At 47.6% G+C, this 15,284-nt stretch overlaps 7 protein-coding genes across 7 annotated transcripts; 5 read left to right on the plus strand and 2 right to left on the minus strand.

Moving 5' to 3' along the window:
• Positions 1-294: 294 nt before the first annotated feature.
• Positions 295-1,916, minus strand: F5891DRAFT_1138992 (RF-1 domain-containing protein). Its single transcript, XM_041364863.1, has 6 exons — positions 1,810-1,916; positions 1,739-1,759; positions 1,517-1,687; positions 1,185-1,469; positions 974-1,119; positions 295-875 (listed from the first exon to the last, which is right to left on the minus strand). The coding sequence occupies exons 1-6, from the start codon at positions 1,889-1,891 to the stop codon at positions 744-746; spliced, it is 837 nt and encodes a 278-aa protein (XP_041231589.1). The 5' UTR covers positions 1,892-1,916; the 3' UTR covers positions 295-743.
• Positions 1,917-2,424: 508 nt separating this feature from the next.
• Positions 2,425-4,096, plus strand: F5891DRAFT_1007705 (uncharacterized protein). Its single transcript, XM_041360491.1, has 6 exons — positions 2,425-2,637; positions 2,901-2,963; positions 3,024-3,120; positions 3,177-3,244; positions 3,301-3,621; positions 3,678-4,096. Exons 1-6 carry the CDS (start codon positions 2,551-2,553, stop codon positions 3,798-3,800), a joined length of 759 nt encoding a protein of 252 aa, XP_041231590.1. The 5' UTR covers positions 2,425-2,550; the 3' UTR covers positions 3,801-4,096.
• Positions 4,097-4,263: 167 nt separating this feature from the next.
• F5891DRAFT_1138996 (etoposide-induced protein 2.4-domain-containing protein) lies at positions 4,264-5,903 on the plus strand. The gene is made up of 6 exons (XM_041364864.1): positions 4,264-4,485; positions 4,554-4,746; positions 4,826-5,049; positions 5,101-5,115; positions 5,170-5,329; positions 5,395-5,903. The coding sequence occupies exons 1-6, from the start codon at positions 4,304-4,306 to the stop codon at positions 5,725-5,727; spliced, it is 1,107 nt and encodes a 368-aa protein (XP_041231591.1). The 5' UTR covers positions 4,264-4,303; the 3' UTR covers positions 5,728-5,903.
• F5891DRAFT_637354 (tRNA-intron endonuclease catalytic domain-like protein) lies at positions 5,850-7,242 on the minus strand. Its single transcript, XM_041372601.1, has 4 exons — positions 7,068-7,242; positions 6,879-7,016; positions 6,272-6,823; positions 5,850-6,165 (listed from the first exon to the last, which is right to left on the minus strand). Exons 1-4 carry the CDS (start codon positions 7,126-7,128, stop codon positions 5,972-5,974), a joined length of 945 nt encoding a protein of 314 aa, XP_041231592.1. The 5' UTR covers positions 7,129-7,242; the 3' UTR covers positions 5,850-5,971.
• Positions 7,243-7,423: 181 nt separating this feature from the next.
• On the plus strand, positions 7,424-8,402 carry F5891DRAFT_942747 (SGNH hydrolase-type esterase domain-containing protein; the record flags this gene model as incomplete). The annotated part of the gene is made up of 5 exons (XM_041374440.1): positions 7,424-7,517; positions 7,573-7,655; positions 7,705-8,130; positions 8,186-8,283; positions 8,339-8,402. The coding sequence occupies 5 exons, from the start codon at positions 7,424-7,426 to the stop codon at positions 8,400-8,402; spliced, it is 765 nt and encodes a 254-aa protein (XP_041231593.1).
• A 1,139-nt stretch (positions 8,403-9,541) lies between these two features.
• Positions 9,542-12,232, plus strand: F5891DRAFT_637400 (uncharacterized protein). The gene is made up of 4 exons (XM_041372602.1): positions 9,542-10,340; positions 10,400-11,203; positions 11,260-11,504; positions 11,564-12,232. The coding sequence occupies exons 1-4, from the start codon at positions 9,750-9,752 to the stop codon at positions 12,102-12,104; spliced, it is 2,181 nt and encodes a 726-aa protein (XP_041231594.1). The 5' UTR covers positions 9,542-9,749; the 3' UTR covers positions 12,105-12,232.
• Positions 12,233-13,120: 888 nt separating this feature from the next.
• F5891DRAFT_1139008 (chaperonin Cpn60/TCP-1 family) lies at positions 13,121-15,239 on the plus strand (the record flags this gene model as incomplete). The annotated part of the gene is made up of 8 exons (XM_041364865.1): positions 13,121-13,199; positions 13,252-13,337; positions 13,388-13,725; positions 13,777-13,958; positions 14,011-14,137; positions 14,192-14,684; positions 14,739-15,063; positions 15,113-15,239. 8 exons carry the CDS (start codon positions 13,121-13,123, stop codon positions 15,145-15,147), a joined length of 1,665 nt encoding a protein of 554 aa, XP_041231595.1. The 3' UTR covers positions 15,148-15,239.
• Between the last annotated feature and the right edge of the window lie 45 nt (positions 15,240-15,284).

Consider the following 15,284-nt stretch of genomic DNA (forward strand, 5'->3'; position numbering starts at 1 on the left):
TGCTCATATTTACATTCACACTCATATCACACAAGATAATTAGTAGTGTCGCAAAGTCAGGTCTCCCATTTGTTCGACTGTGGCACTTCCTTGTCGCTAAACAATCTTCCATGTTACAATGTATAGTCTGATTTCTCCCCATACAATGTTTTTTTTTTCCAAACGAGTGACTGCAGTCGCGGGCATCATCTCAAGACGGTCAGTGCCACATTTCTTCGCTTTCTCGGTCCTCGATGGGATTTTGTTGCCTGTCACTTCTGACTTGGAGGCCTGAGGTCCTGACGAGTGATTATTGGTGGATAATTTCGAGGATCAAGGGAATGCTGAATGGCATTAATATCGACGCGGGACGACACAAATCGCTCAAGCCATGATAACAAAAGACCAGCTTGAGTTGGTGATATCGAAAAAGTACCAACATTTCAAGTTGACTGACATACTATGTGCATGGTATCTATCGTGGTCATTGCGAACTTATGTTGCGACACTGTGTCCGCGACGACCGCGACAAGGTACTGCGACATACTTAGTAGTAGTAACATCTAAAACGTCGCAGCAAATACCGTGACCGATGATTAGTCGCAACAGCGGTGCAGTATTCTCTTTGTGTCCTGTTAACTGGTGGTTGCGACAACACTCTATGTAACTGCTAAAACCCCAGTTCCTAGTACCAGGGAGTGCCAGGACAGATCTAGCAGCGGTCACTTCATCATATGTATGGCGCACCCTAGCCCTGGGGTTCATCACTTTCCAGGCAATCCTTCTCTTGCGCTCGCCTTCTTCTTCGACTTCTTCCGTCGTTGACGTTCTCTTTCCTGTTGCTTTGCGCGTTGTAGTTCACCCTTTGATAGACCAGGGTTGTGTAGTTTATCTAGCTAAATGAATTCAATCGCAGGTTCCAGTGTTTGATAGGAACAATTTGAGTTAGTTAGCCTATCTATGTAGGCGTAACAAGATGTTGAGAGACACACGCCTTTTGCAGGAGCCACCGTCTGGCGAGCATGCGATTTGTTTGGAGTGATCGAGTTTCCTGACATGCTACACGAAAACCAGTGGGTTTATGAAGAAGTTGAACATTATTCTGAGTCTTATTAATAGACTGTCCACCAGGACCACTGCCTTGATCATAGATCAGTAAATACCCCAATTAACTCAAAACAGTTCGCGTTTGATTTCACACCCACCTCTAACGAATGATTCCTCGATATCCTCTTCACGCAACTCCGGAATTTCCCGATCTTTGTGAGCCCTCCTGAGAGCGGAAAAATTGCGCGGCAAATTGGGGCTAGGCTGAGCAGCAGGTTCTACACTATAGGTTAGCTTAGTGACCCACTGCAAACTTTTTGATGATGAGATAAACCTTTGCCCGCCCTTCTCTAGTCTCCGTGCTTGTCTGCTGGAAGGCATGGGAGGTGGATTCTTAATACTCTCGTTTTCACCAAGTTCAGTGTCCTTCGTGAACCGAAGCTCTAAAATACGATTTAGTGACTCGAGATGGGTCCAATCGATTACATACTCCAAGCATCATCTCCGTCTTGGGTCTGTGTTCTGCGAGCTTGCACAACATTTCTGCGTAGCATGGTCGCAAGCTCACAGGCAAGTCGGATTTTCTCTTCGACCAGTTTCACGTCATATTGTGCGGAGTTGTCCAAATATAATGCTTCTGTTCGCATGTTGCGTCGGAATGCTGAATTGAATTCTTAAGTTGGGAAGTCATTGCCATTGAGTGTGTACAAACCTCTTTGTATGGGCTCGTCTCCTACAAATCAAGGTAAGATAGTCCATAGAGGGAGGTACAGAATTACTTACCATGGAAGGTAGAAGCTGAAGCTCGTAGTAGGTCACGGTATGCCGAGCGCGCAGCTGCTCTGATGGCTGGCGTAACAGACATTTGGTTGGATGTTAGTATCGCAAGGCTACTCGATACTTTTAACCTACCGGCAGGTTCCGACGTCGATCAACACACATTCCAAAAGGGGACCGAGCAGCGATTAGGGCGTAAGACGCGCCCCTTTTTTGGACGTGTCGCGTTCTGGCTCATACGAAGAAACATGTCTTCTTCCTCCCTACCCCATAAATCGTCCAACCGACCAATAAATGAAAAATTGAGGTCCTGCAGAAAGCAGCAGCTGAATGCGCGTGCTCCAGCGCGTACGAATTGAATTTATGTGCAGTCTCTTGAGTATAATTGCCATTTTCAAGGATCAATATGTACTGAACGCTTGTGTGTCGCATTTTCTGCTTTTTTCAGTGACAAATCCCCTACCGTACCCAAATTCACTTGCCAGGCAAAATGGCGACCTAGCAGGACCCTCTATGCAGAGTAAATAGGGTCGATAAACCTATCTCAAATATTGGCTCACGTGACTCGCGCGAATTGAGTTTGTTGACTGCTCAACGCGCCCTCGGAGTTTCAACACATCCCTCTCTCAAACCACTACCATCTCCAATCCATTTGTTTCCGCCGGTTACTCTGGTCCCTTCTGAGCATTGCAATTAGCACAGACAGCAAGAACAACACTTACAGCACTTACTGCAATCGCTCGCAATATGTCTGCAAGGAAATCCACTACGAAATCGGCTGCTAAGAAGAGCAGGGCCTCTCCCACCCACCCATCTTGGGTAGATATGATCAAGGTCTGTCAGTCAATATTCTAGCGTGCTCGATTCCTTCCTGTACCTCTCCTTCGTCCGATGTCGAGCACCACAGAAAGGATGAGGCATCTGCACCCAGGGGGTACTATAAAAGGCAGGTCCCAGGGGGAGGATATGCAACTGCGGGTGACATACATTTTTTCTCTCCTAATCACTTCAGGGACCTCGGGTCATACATTTTTTACATCGTGTAGGATGCTAGAAGGCATAGAACAACTTTTCTAACATGATACATTACTAAATAGGAGTGCATTACCGCCAATCCCGATGACGCTCGCTGGTGGCGTCTCCCGTCCCCAGATCAAGAAGTGTGTTTGGCTAATTCCTACTAGACCGAGGGATGCTTATAATTTCATAGATTTGTTGAGGAAAAATACAACCTCACCATGGACAACGCTCAACTGAATCATTTGAGCAAGGCCATCGCCACTGGCGCCGACAAGGGGACTTTTGTCCTCCCCAAGGGTAAGAAAATTATTACGTAGGTCTCTCACAGTCCCGTGCTGATGACTACTGCATAGGACCTTCTGGTCGGGTGAAATTGCCTCCAAAGACCTCAAGGGCCACTGACACTTCAGCATCCAAGGAGGTCCGTGCACCTACTGACTCGAACACGTGATACGGTGATTGATGTAGTGAGAGTAGAACAAGCCCGCGAAGGCTGCACCCAAGGCGGCTACTAAGCCAGCCGCTAAGGCACGTCCCGCCAAGACTGCCACTACGAAGGCTACCACCGCAAAGTCTAGTACGGCCAAGAAGCCAGCTGTGAAAGCGAAGGCCGCACCAACTGTCAAGGCCGCCGCCGCCAAGAAACCTGCCACTCAAACTGCCACCAAGTCTTCAGCGACGAAATCAGCAACTTCCACCAAGGCAAAGGCAGTTCCTGCAAAAAAGACGATGGCAGGCAAGAAACCTACCCCTGTCAAGAAGGTTACCTCAGCATCTAAGCGTGGCACCGTGAAGAAGGTCGGATCACTAGTATTTTGCGCATTTCGTGAGCCGCTCACTTTCAATGTTTCTAGGCTGTGACTGGAACGAGCGCGCCTGCGAAAGCAAAGACTGCAGCCACCAAGAAGACAAATGTAAAGAAACCCGCAGTCAAAGCAACGGCCTCGACAACGAACAAGAAGAAGGTATGGACCTAACCCAAATGTGCTGTGATTGTCGTGGCTTGACTACTTGTCTATCCAGACCGCCAAGAAATAGGTGACTCCCCATCCGCCATCGATGATATACTTGTTCTCCTGATCTCACGGTACACTAAGGTGTAGAACCTAGTCTATGGCTACGCTACCTACTCCATGCACTTTTCCTCGCGCCTCTGATTGCACATTTCTTATTTCTCGTATTTGATTTGTATTGTAATTTATTGGGTCCTACTACTGCCCGCCTCTCGATTACCAAATCATCAATTTTCGTGTGGGCCTGTTGTCGATTTAAACCTATTGCAACGTTCCACAGTAAGCTAAGACTCGAAAAAATTAGGGTCGTGGTACAGATCTAGGGGTGCGACGTGGAGGAGAGCATCCGCATTTGATGTATGTACATGACCGACCGCACATTTACCAGTAAAAACTCCGACTCTTGTTACTAAATTGGTTGTTTCACGCTTGCCACAAGCAGTCACAGCGCGCCTTCGAGGAGGGACATGTCCAGACAGTCAAGTAGCATGCAATCGCCGTATTCTTACTCGCACCAGCATCAGCTATCACGCTCGGCTTATCCTACATTTATCTCTTTACAGGAAACGATCAAGCTGCAACTGACATGGGCATCCAGGGGTGTCCTTGAAGCCTTTCGGTGGGATGTTGTTGTGAAGACTGCTACAAGGTACCTTCCATTCACTTATTGTCTCTGTATTTTGCCATCCTACACACAATTCCTTGGAAACCTCACAGCGATCGTGAAATTCGTTCAAATATTCTCAAGTCCTTACTACTCAATTCGTTGTCCTTGACCTCTATCTACGCGTTCGACTTGCTTCTACAACCTCTCGTGCATAACCACCCAAGCTGGCTTCACCGCAATGTTGGATGGTTTTATCGCGTTCTTTGGCTGTTCCCAGTTGTCGGAGTATCTTACTATCTTAATGTAAGTCCATAACCTGGTCTTAGGCACTTACTTCAGCCAGAAATGAACCACAATCATTTTACCAACTTCTTTCATTCAGAGTTCCTGGTGCAATCTTATCGCGAAACGGTCCTTTGTTCTTCAGCACGGGAACCGTGCAGCACATCAGCAACCAGTTACTTATCACGGTATGCTGACCATGCTCGCGACGTCTGCATACCGTGCTGTAATGATTCTTACTTCTGTCATCGTGTCGTTGGCTTTGGGATCAATACCATTTGTTGGATCGTGGATTAGTTTTGCATTCATGTGCTGGGTTAATGCGTCAGTGTATCAGCTGCTGGATGATAAGAGGCACTTCTAACTTTCCTTTAGATATTATTGCTTTGAGTAAGTTGCCATGGCCCAAAGGTGGCCGCTCTCACTGAAATACGGGTACCTCAGGTTTGTCTGGGTGGCGCGTAATTCGTCCTTGGCCCAAAGAGTGCGTTATCTAGAAGAACGATGGGCATACTACTTCGCATTTGGTTTTCCATCCGCTGTGATCTGCACGTGCGGAAGTGGACTGGCGAATGCTGCATTTTTCGCACTCATGTTCCCTGCCGTATGTCGCATGATATGGTTTCCTTCTTTCCTATAGTTCTGTTACTGATTTTTATCGATATTCAGTTCATCATCATGGCCATGCATGCACGGCCTGTCCCGCAGGATCCTTACAATCCTGCACCCTCCACGGAGTCTACGAACACCGTGCGGTTTCCCTCGCCTCTCATTCCCATTAGGATGCCGGTCTTTACAATCGTCATTTGGCTGAATGATCTCATCGTCAGAGTGCTGAGTGTGGGTGGCAGCGCCGGTGTTCGACACCGGAGAACGACAAGTGACACTACCGAACAGGCAGAAGAAGGGACAGGTGTTGAATTAAGGAACATCAGTCGCACAGTGAGAGGGCCTCCCCCCGCTGTTCAAGCAAGGAGCCTTGGAGACAGACTACCGAAGTAATAGAAAGGCGCCTATCTCTGGGAGACAAAAGAAGGATTGACGGATTTTATGGCGTCATGGTCATGATCTTACAGGCAACTTCGACTCATATGCCATCAGCTAACGTCGTACGCAACTTTCACGAACCTATATTTGAATAGAATCTATACCCGTTTGACAATAATGATGAAATCAGTGGGGCGAAAGGAACATGATTCTGAAGTTTTGAGATGAGGCACAGTTGCTTCTATATGCTATTCAGTTTTCAGCCAAATCCTGCCCATTCGACAGATAAATATGATACAACTTGTGTTTCATCATTCCATTCACACAGCAAATGCGCCTTCTTTGTCCCTGTGCCAAGACGGCCATGAGCAACAATTTCCATTGGGCGCAGGGCGGCATCCGGAGCCTCGATTACCGATGCGACAAAATGAGAATGATAACGGAGGGGGTCACCTGATAAGACAAATCGCGCAGGTCAGCACATATTTCAGATATACACGCTTTCGAGGACAGGCGTGGGTGGCGGAGCGGGAAGATCCTCAAATAGAAAGGAACATACCAGGGTAAACCAGGTACTCGCCACCAAATTTAATCCCCCCTCCCATGTAGTACCCTTTCTCCCACAAGTCGCGAAAGACGCCGCAGCGTGCGCGCTCTTGTAGGGTCGAGGGATGAAGCCATATGCCGGCTTCGCGTGCGATAGTTAAGGACACGTTGGAGTGTGGCGCGTACCATTCCAACTTGGATGAGGATGCAGGAATGTTGACAGTGTAAGATCCGGAGGGCATCACGACAGTGCTATCCAGGGGTTCTCCGATGGCAGCCTGTGATGGATTTTCAGATGTGGGATGAGGAGATGGACTATCTTCCACAGGAGCGCTGGGAGCGGCATTGGTCTTCGCACGTGCGCGACGCTCTTCTCGTTCTTTGCGCTTGCGCTTGGCATTTTCAGACATGGCACGGTCAGGGTTAGAAGCTTCGATGGACCCTTTCTCTTCCGTCAGAGCTATTTGTTGCCTTGCATCGTTAAGGCGCGCTTCTTTCCATAGTCTCAGGGTTGACGGAGACGGCGCGTAATGGGCGCTGGGATCGTCCACTAACACGGCAATTCCTGGACACACGATTGCCGCGAGTGAATAGGGTGCATAAATTTAAAGACGACTGACCATTTTCGACGAGGAGAACAGCCTCCTCCGGCATCAGTTGAAGAGGTAATCCCAAAAATATATTCTGCGAGGACAGGTGTGGAAGAGTCCCGGTGAGGATACCACATATATGATGATGTGATCGTAGTATGTTGATATCTGCTCGTGCAAGATTATAAGTGTGAATATCAGGTTACGAGAATGACTTACCGTCGACATCCCACACGTAGGCTTTGAAATTTGAGACACGAAGCAATATAGGCTGTGTCATAAGACCTACAGTTGAACTGGCTATGGGGTGATTTGAGAATTGAAGCTGGATCAATAGGACTTAACCAGGTTTTCATACTAAGTTTGGCATCAACCACATGACTCCCAATGCGGAATGCCGTAGCATACACTGCCCATGATGATGTGTTTATAAGATCATCATGATAACAGCCTGATACCCCTTCATTCCAAACCATCGAATAGAGCGATTGAGTGGGCAACACAGGTAAATGTCTACTGTCTTTGGACATCTAATATCTGATCGGTCGGTGACCTCGAAAGGCGAAGATAAAGATATGGCCGCCAATATACAAGATGTTGTCATGCTCGTCGGTGACTCCCTTACTCAACAGGGATGGGATAAAGGAGGCTTCGCACAGTTACTTGCAGGTATGCATATAACAAACATTTGGTATGAACTTGAATCTGAGGCTGCGAGCTATAGAGATGTACGTTCGGAAGCTCGATGTTATCAATCGTGGCCTCGGGGGTTATCAAACGGACTGGGCAATTCCAATTTGCGAGCAGGTAAAATCCAATGTTATCATTTTATAAATCGTGCTGAATGTATTTGTAGATCTTTGCCAAACAGCATGAGCAACATCACGTTCCGCAGGTCAAGCTACTCACAATTTGGTACGGCGCCAATGACGCTGCACCTGCTCCAAGCCCACAGCATGTCCCGATAGACAGATACAAAACAAATTTAAGCCATATCATTCAGATGGTGAAATCGCCAACTTCAGCATACTATTCCCCTGAGACCAGTATAATCTTGATCACCCCACCGCCAGTAAATACGAAGCAATGGGACAGACCTGACAGTCCACGTGTATTCGAGACTACGAGGTCGTACGCGGAAGCTGTCAAGGAAGTAGGTGAGAAAGAGAATGTGCCCGTCGCAGACGTTTGGACAAAGATATTCGATGCCGCTGGTAGAAGTGAAGAGGCATGCGAAAAATACCTGAGCGATGGGCTACATCTAACCAGTGATGGTTACAACGTACGCGCAAACTTGAATTCTGACCTGTCAGGCTTGCTAATTTCCAAGACCAAAGATCGTCTTCCAGGCCGTCGTGGACATTGTGGAGCGCGTGTATCCCGAATTGGACCCTACTTGGGAAGCACATGCAAAAATGCAAACTGTGTTTATACCGTGCGTCCTCTTTGGACTTATTTTCGCTGCGTGACGCTGATGCATTTATATGCAGCTGGGACCAAGTGAATGTACAGAATCCAAGACCATCTCTGATGAAACGGAAAGCGCAATTTTAGTCTTGAATATCAAATGACTACGTGAACGTATGGTTAACTTCTCTTTGATTTGTGACATATTAGATTGTATTCATGCATGTGGAGAGATGAGCGGGAGGATTGGGAACCCGGTGCTATGGGTGTGACTTAAGGACGCAGCCGACTTTCATATCGGCCATATCATGATTGTGACAGTCCCAACCACATGACTATCATAAGTCAGGGTACCGTCGATATCGTAGAGCGGGTGTATCCTGAACTGGATACTACTGAATCAGCATATCATGGTGTCACGGTGAAGATGCAAAATGTGTTCATACTATAGTGTCGGTGACCGTCGTGCGTCCTTTCTGAAATTATTTGTAATACAGTCGAAGGCTAGCGCTCAGCTCTGATGCATTTACGTGCAGCTGGGACCAAGTAAATCAGGACCGTCTCTATTAGTGAAATAGAAAGGAACATCTAGTCTTTGAAATTGGAATATTGGTGAGTAGACGTCGCCTTTAAATATAATTACCATTACATAATATATTTCAAGTTTCAGAGCTAGCCTGATCAAGAAACAAAAGACAAAATGCACGTGATGAATATCAACATACGCCAAAGAGAGGGCAAACAATTGTCCTTTTGCCGAGTCCTCCCATCAGCGCACACCACTAGAGCGAATTTGTGCGTAGGACCGAATCAGCTACGGTGGCAGGACACCTCATACCCAGCACGCGATATTCTTGCTTCTTGCCTAGTTATACTGCTTAATTGAGCGCGTCGCTGACCGTTTTAGGACAGGATCCAAATTTGCTGGACCTACGATTGTTCGCATCAAAGTTTGCTTACGTTTTCTGTTCTGTTCAAGTTCATTGCATTGCGAGCAATATTCTGGCTGAAGCCAAGCTGTTGGTATAGTCATTGAGCAACGATAACTCACTCTTATTCTGTACGCACTACCTAGGCGCGGCCTCCTCCGTTAACACTATCCTTACGTTCAAGGTGAGCTATGATTCATTTATGCGAAACTCAGTTCTATGGCCGAGTGGATGCTGCTCGTTTTGTATTGATGTTTTTCTTTGTTCATCTCTTTTCGCACTCTAAGCCACATTAGATCGCTGACTTTATCGTTGACAGCCACTACTTTCCGTAAATCTACTGGCCACGATCCGTTTGTCTGGGCCACGTCTTACTTCAGTATGTGTTTCTTCTTACAATCAATATTTGTGGACTGTGGATGTCGTTCATTTTCTTCTCTTCTCGGACACTACTCCGTCCCTGTAACATCTTGTGCCCTTTAACCTCGTACGGTCACCGTCTGGCATTCAAACGCTGTTTATTGGCTTGACTATTTGACTTGTTCATACTCACCTCTCATCAACCATGTCTGATTCATTCTTGAAACGACTCACAGATTATCATTCGAACAAACTTCCAAAAAGAGTTCAATTCCAACCTTCTACTACTATCTCTCGCGACATGACCTTCTTCTCCACCCTTTCTTTGGCTGCAGCTTCGGCTTCGACGCAATACCTACACGCGCCACTTGCTCCCTCTCGCAAACGCGGCCAGGTGCTCAGTGCTAAACATGATGATATTGATGATTTCTTGTCTTCTGACCTTGAGCTGTCGTTCGCTTCTACTATGTCTCTCAACTCTCCTCCACGTAACACAATGACGCTTGCGCAAGATCGTGATGTCCCAATGGATATCTCGCCTGCGTACCGCCCCGTTCAGAAGGAGAATGAGAAGACGAACAGGCCTACCACGCGCCCCCGTGCATCCACCAGTGCCGCTCGTATTTTCGGTCAGGACATGAGCAACAGCAATTTCTCCAACGACTCCGTCAACACAAAAACTGGCTCCCAAGCGAACTCCAAACGGATCCAGCGCAGCGCGCTTCCTATGGAGTGGATGGCCCCCTCTAAGCCTTTAAGAACCTCTCAGACGATGGACGGAAATATATTTGCTCCGGTAAGTGATTCTTTTAGTTTAGACCAGCAGGCTTGTTGCTGATATGACTGCACGGGTAGCCGCTGGATGTATCTATTTCTTTAGGGTCTGATGACGCCATGGACGTGGATCCTGCTCCTGAGGTTTCTGAGCAGGACCTACTGCCTTCTCCGCCTCTTTCTGCAGCACCTGCTGTGACTGAGTTTAACAATCTGTTTTATGGGGTTATGACCCAATCTTACTTAGACACCCCTGGAGGGCCGCAGCCGAAAAAGCGTCGTTCTTTATCTCCGGAGACTATTTCACGTGTTGATAATGAAGCTTCGTCATCGCCTGCTCCTTCGTCACCTTCGCAGCACAAGTTGGATCGCATGGCCACCTTCGCTAAACCTGCGCTCCAGGGCCTTGGAGTTCCCCCTAACGCAAGCAAACGAGCCCGACGTATTGTCTTCTCAGCTTTGGTGCAACCCGGTGTTCCTTCGCCACATTCCGCACACCCCGCTCTTGATTCAGATGCTTCGCCAGAGGGGCGGTCAACACTCGAATTGCCTCCTTCACGACGCGCATTTTCTATGGTACCGTCCACTGTCCTCGACCACTTATCTGATGAGGGTTCTTCTTTTGACGACCCTGACATGTCCTCTCCTGCCCAGGCATACGCCAAGCGACAGCAGGTCAAGGCTATCCGTAGACGCGACGGAACGGAGGATTTCAGACCTTTGACTGGCGCGACTGCTATGGTCCAGCGTGATATGTTTGAGAGTCCCTCTGCGAAATTCATGGCTGCAGGATTGCCAGGATTTGGGGACAACGAGACACTGGGCAAAATCTTGCCATGTCACCGCGTGCGCGAGGATGGCTTGATGAGGATTGTACCGAACACTGTAATTGCCTTTATTTGTGACCTTGGTGACGACACTTGACATTCCATTTTCATTAGTTGGATGATCTTCTCGACGGTGCCTATAATTCTCGCATCGCGAGTTTCCACGTTATCGACTGCCGCTTCGACTATGAATACAACGGTGGACATGTTCCCGGCGCTGTCAACATCAACACCACTGCTGGCGTGGAAGAATTCTTACTTGGCGTGCAGAAGCCTAAACCATCTGTTAGTGGTGACTCTCATAAAAAGACTATCCTGGTTTTCCATTGTGAATTCAGTGCAAAGAGAGCTCCAACATTGTAAGCCAAAAATGCCTCACTATTTTCCCCTCTGACGTTAATTTTGCGATGCCCTTCAGCGCCAAACACCTCCGTGCCAAAGATCGCGCGATGAATAACCATGTGTACCCAAAGATTCACTATCCGGAGGTTTACATCTTGGAAGGCGGGTACTGCGAATATTATAAACAGTGTGCTACTCGCTGTCGTCCTCGGGGCTATGTCACGATGGATGACCCCAACTTTGCACTGTCCCGCAAAGAAGACTTAGACCAGTTTCGCAAGGGCAAATTTGGACGCACGAAGTCATACGCTTATGGTGACCTAGCTTCGAAAGTCGCTGGTATGACCCAACAGCCATCCAAGAGGAATACAGCGCCTGCTGGTGCTCCTCAGTTATTTGCTGCCGCAAACGCTGCTCGTACACGCCGTAATGGTCTTTCGACTGTGACCGAGGTCGGCAACATCACCCAGACAGACGACGAGGAGACCGACATCGGCGACAGCCCCTGCCCCCCTCCCAATAAAGGTACCATGCTACTGTCAAAGGCGAAAAGATTGGGTCGCGTCGGTATGACCCGCTCTGAAACTTTTGACGCGACTCGTATGGCTGCCTATTAATCTCAACCCGACCTCTCCGTTACTGCTCCATTTTCCTGCACGTTCAAAGCGCGTCTGCTTTTTGCATGTCCAGCAATTCCGCGATCAACTTGATCTCTTCCTAATCAGGATCAATCTTTCTCTGCTCTCACGCCTGTCAAACGCCTGGAACCCCATTGCGCCTCCTCGTTTCGTTCAAATCTTCTCTCTCCAATGGCCCAAACAGAAACAACCATTTGTGGCGCCACATTACCGCACACTGATCTCAACGCTCGCCATGCTCTGTGCTGCTCAGAATTTTCGCTGCATCTCTTATATATGTTCAACATCTCTTTCTTCTCAGTTTGATTCTTTATTTGTCTCGCATCTAAGACTGTCGATAGCTATTTATGTCTTTTGTGGTCTCGTCCGTTTCCTTTTACCTTCCCAGTATTTATCCGCTAGGATTCACCCCTTGGCATTATTCAATCGTCAAATGTTAAACATTTATTCATCCTTACCTCCCAACCTGTCAAGTACAACGTGAGTTTCGATTATGTTTTTGCTGGACATGATTATTGATGGACATTTAGCTTGTGATAGCATGTGGATAACCACGATTTTCTGTTCACTTTTTGTTCGATATCTTCCATTCGTATTTGTTGACAATATTTCTCGTTATGGACATGTTATCGCATGGCTTCACACCAGCAGATGAAGTTATTGCAGAAGTTATTAGGCCTAGAGTAAACGCTTGTGACTAAGGTTCTCTATCTAACACGCACCAGCGTCGGGGTAGTTATTCCTCAGCAAAATCATGTCGCCAAAAACACATCTGACTCAGAGGTGCTGATGAGCGTTCGAACTGCAGGGGGGGGGGCTTGTCTGTAATACTTTTCAAATGGTAAAACGTCATTCAAATTGATACTCGCAAGTGAATCCACTTGGAGATGTGCGAAATCCGAACCTCGTGAACCATAGGAGGCAATCTTGCGTAAGCAGGCTGCAGCGACACAAATGTCAGCAACTGTCCTTGAATTAGATCATCTATACGCAAGATGTTCCAACGTGATCCTCGAGCTGGCGCGTTTCTCGGTGGTGACCGCGTGTCAGGGCAAGATATACGGGATCAGAATGGTACGTGGCTCGGTGGTCGTTAGTCTTTGGCTCAAATGATGCATCGGATCAGTGACCGCGGCCTTGGCCATCGCAAACATCGTCAAAAGCTCTTTGGGTCCACTCGGGCTCGATAAAATGCTCGTTGACAACATCGGAGTGCGCATCTTTTGCTACATGTTCAAGCCTTTCTTTCTTACTTTCATTAGGAAGTGACCATCTCAAATGATGGTGCAACTATCCTGTCTCTTCTGTCTGTGGAACACCCAGCTGGAAAGATTTTCGTCGATCTCGCGCAAAAGCAGGACAAGGAAGTCGGAGATGGTACAACATCTGTGGTCATCATTGCATCTGAGCTCCTTCGACGCGCGAACGAGCTCGTAAAAGCGAAAATACACCCGACCACGATCATCACAGGCTACAGACTTGCTTGCAAAGAGGCTGTCAAGTTCATGCAGGATCAACTTAGCATAAAAATTGATTCTCTTGGTCGTGATGCACTTGTGAATGCTGCCAAGACCAGCATGTCTAGCAAGATCATCGGAAAGTATGTTGTTTAGAAACTTTTGGCAATCCGTCCCCTTAAATTCCTTTGAAGTGACGATGATCTGTTTGCCCCTATGGCTGTGGACGCTATGCTTGCTGTCAAGACCATTAACTTGCGCGGTGACATCAAATATCCGGTCAAGGCTGTCAACGTGCTCAAGGCTCACGGTAAAAGTGCTAGAGAATCCCTGTATGTTCAAGGCTATGCACTGAACTGCACGGTTGCTAGTCAAGGTCCAGATACTTTTTTCCTTGCATAAACTATCCACTGAACTAGGATCTTTAGCGATGAAAAAACGCGTAACAAATGCAAAAATTGCGTGTTTGGATATAAATCTTCAAAAAGCCCGCATGCAGCTGGGTGTGCAGATACTGGTCGAAGATCCAAATCAACTGGAGGAGATCAGGAAGCGGTTAGTTTTCAAAATAATTGTCCATTTGATCCTCGTTTGAATGTGCTTTTGCAGTGAAGCAGAAATTACGCTGGAACGAATTCGAAAAATTTTGGCATCAGGAGCCAACGTTGTTCTGACCACAAAGGGCATTGACGACTTATGTCTAAAAGAGTTTGTCGAAGCTGGCGCGATGGCAGTTAGAAGGTGCAGAAAGGAGGATCTTCGACGCATCGCAAAGGCAACAGGTGGCACGCTCATCTCAAGTCTCGCGAACTTGGAAGGTGAGGAGACATATGAGGCCAGTTACCTTGGTTCAGCGGACGAAGTTGTCCAGGAGCGCATCTCCGATGACGAATTGATTCTCATCAAGGGCACCAAGGTGGTCAACTCTGCGTCTATTGTTCTGCGTGGGGCGAATGATTACATGCTAGATGAGATGGAGAGAGCATTGCATGACACGCTTTCCATCATTAAGCGTACTTTAGAGAGCGGAGCTGTTGTTCCTGGAGGTGGTGCGGTTGAATCTGCCCTCAGCATTTACTTGGAAAACTTTGCGACAACTTTAGTGAGTCTCATACCTATCGGCATTCCTCTCGATGATCTTATGATTACACACTAGGGATCGCGAGAACAGTTGGCGATCGCCGAATTCGCTGCAGCTTTGCTTTCAATCCCAAAGCAGCTTGCTGTCAACGCTGCGAAGGATTCCACCGATCTTGTCGCCAAACTGCGTGCTTACCATCACGCCGCGCAGAACGCGCCTGCGGGTGATCCGAAAAAAGTACTACTTCGGTATGGCCTAGATCTTATGAACGGAGATGTCCGTGACAATGTTGCGGCTGGTGTGCTGGAGCCAACGATGAGTAAAGTCCGGAGTTTGAAGTCAGCGTATGAGGCTGCCATTTCACTTTTGCGGATCGATGACGCTATTCAGTGCGTACCGGGTAAGCGATTGCCACTCCGCCCAGAAGTCTGTCTCACTGATCTTAACAGAACCGAAGCCGGAAGCAGATTCACATGGCCATTAAACAGAGACAGCCTTGCGTTGACAGTCTTACGTGTAATTCATACGCCCATAATGTTTACTTACATCGAATGTGTGCAATTGTCTTTGAGAATGAATTCATGGTCAGAGATATACATGTAAACATCTACGCGATTGTCA

The sequence above is a fragment of the Suillus fuscotomentosus genome (genome assembly GCF_016647785.1).
Source record: "Suillus fuscotomentosus strain FC203 chromosome Unknown F5891scaffold_6, whole genome shotgun sequence".
NCBI classification, from domain to species: Eukaryota; Fungi; Basidiomycota; class Agaricomycetes; order Boletales; family Suillaceae; genus Suillus; species Suillus fuscotomentosus.

Bases quoted from the DNA above. Each gene is read 5' to 3' on its own strand.
- F5891DRAFT_1138992 (XM_041364863.1), bottom strand. From the start codon at position 1,891: ATGTCTGTTACGCCAGCCATCAGAGCAGCTGCGCGCTCGGCATACCGT. The intron at 1,760-1,809 runs GTAAGTAATTCT...CTTGATTTGTAG, and splicing joins TTCAGCTTCTACCTTCCATG to GAGACGAGCCCATACAAAGA. The intron at 1,120-1,184 runs GTGGGTGTGAAA...TCTATGATCAAG, and splicing joins CGAGGAATCATTCGTTAGAG to GCAGTGGTCCTGGTGGACAG.
- F5891DRAFT_1007705 (XM_041360491.1), top strand. From the start codon at position 2,551: ATGTCTGCAAGGAAATCCACTACGAAATCGGCTGCTAAGAAGAGCAGG. The intron at 2,638-2,900 runs GTCTGTCAGTCA...ATTACTAAATAG, and splicing joins CTTGGGTAGATATGATCAAG to GAGTGCATTACCGCCAATCC. The intron at 2,964-3,023 runs GTGTGTTTGGCT...AGATTTGTTGAG, and splicing joins TCCCGTCCCCAGATCAAGAA to GAAAAATACAACCTCACCAT.
- F5891DRAFT_1138996 (XM_041364864.1), top strand. From the start codon at position 4,304: ATGTCCAGACAGTCAAGTAGCATGCAATCGCCGTATTCTTACTCGCAC. The intron at 4,486-4,553 runs GTACCTTCCATT...GAAACCTCACAG, and splicing joins GTTGTGAAGACTGCTACAAG to CGATCGTGAAATTCGTTCAA. The intron at 4,747-4,825 runs GTAAGTCCATAA...TCTTTCATTCAG, and splicing joins GAGTATCTTACTATCTTAAT to AGTTCCTGGTGCAATCTTAT.
- F5891DRAFT_637354 (XM_041372601.1), bottom strand. From the start codon at position 7,128: ATGACACAGCCTATATTGCTTCGTGTCTCAAATTTCAAAGCCTACGTG. The intron at 7,017-7,067 runs GTAAGTCATTCT...TTGCACGAGCAG, and splicing joins CTACGTGTGGGATGTCGACG to ATATCAACATACTACGATCA. The intron at 6,824-6,878 runs GTCAGTCGTCTT...TCGTGTGTCCAG, and splicing joins TGTTCTCCTCGTCGAAAATG to GAATTGCCGTGTTAGTGGAC.
- F5891DRAFT_637400 (XM_041372602.1), top strand. From the start codon at position 9,750: ATGTCTGATTCATTCTTGAAACGACTCACAGATTATCATTCGAACAAA. The intron at 10,341-10,399 runs GTAAGTGATTCT...CTGCACGGGTAG, and splicing joins ACGGAAATATATTTGCTCCG to CCGCTGGATGTATCTATTTC. The intron at 11,505-11,563 runs GTAAGCCAAAAA...GATGCCCTTCAG, and splicing joins GCAAAGAGAGCTCCAACATT to CGCCAAACACCTCCGTGCCA.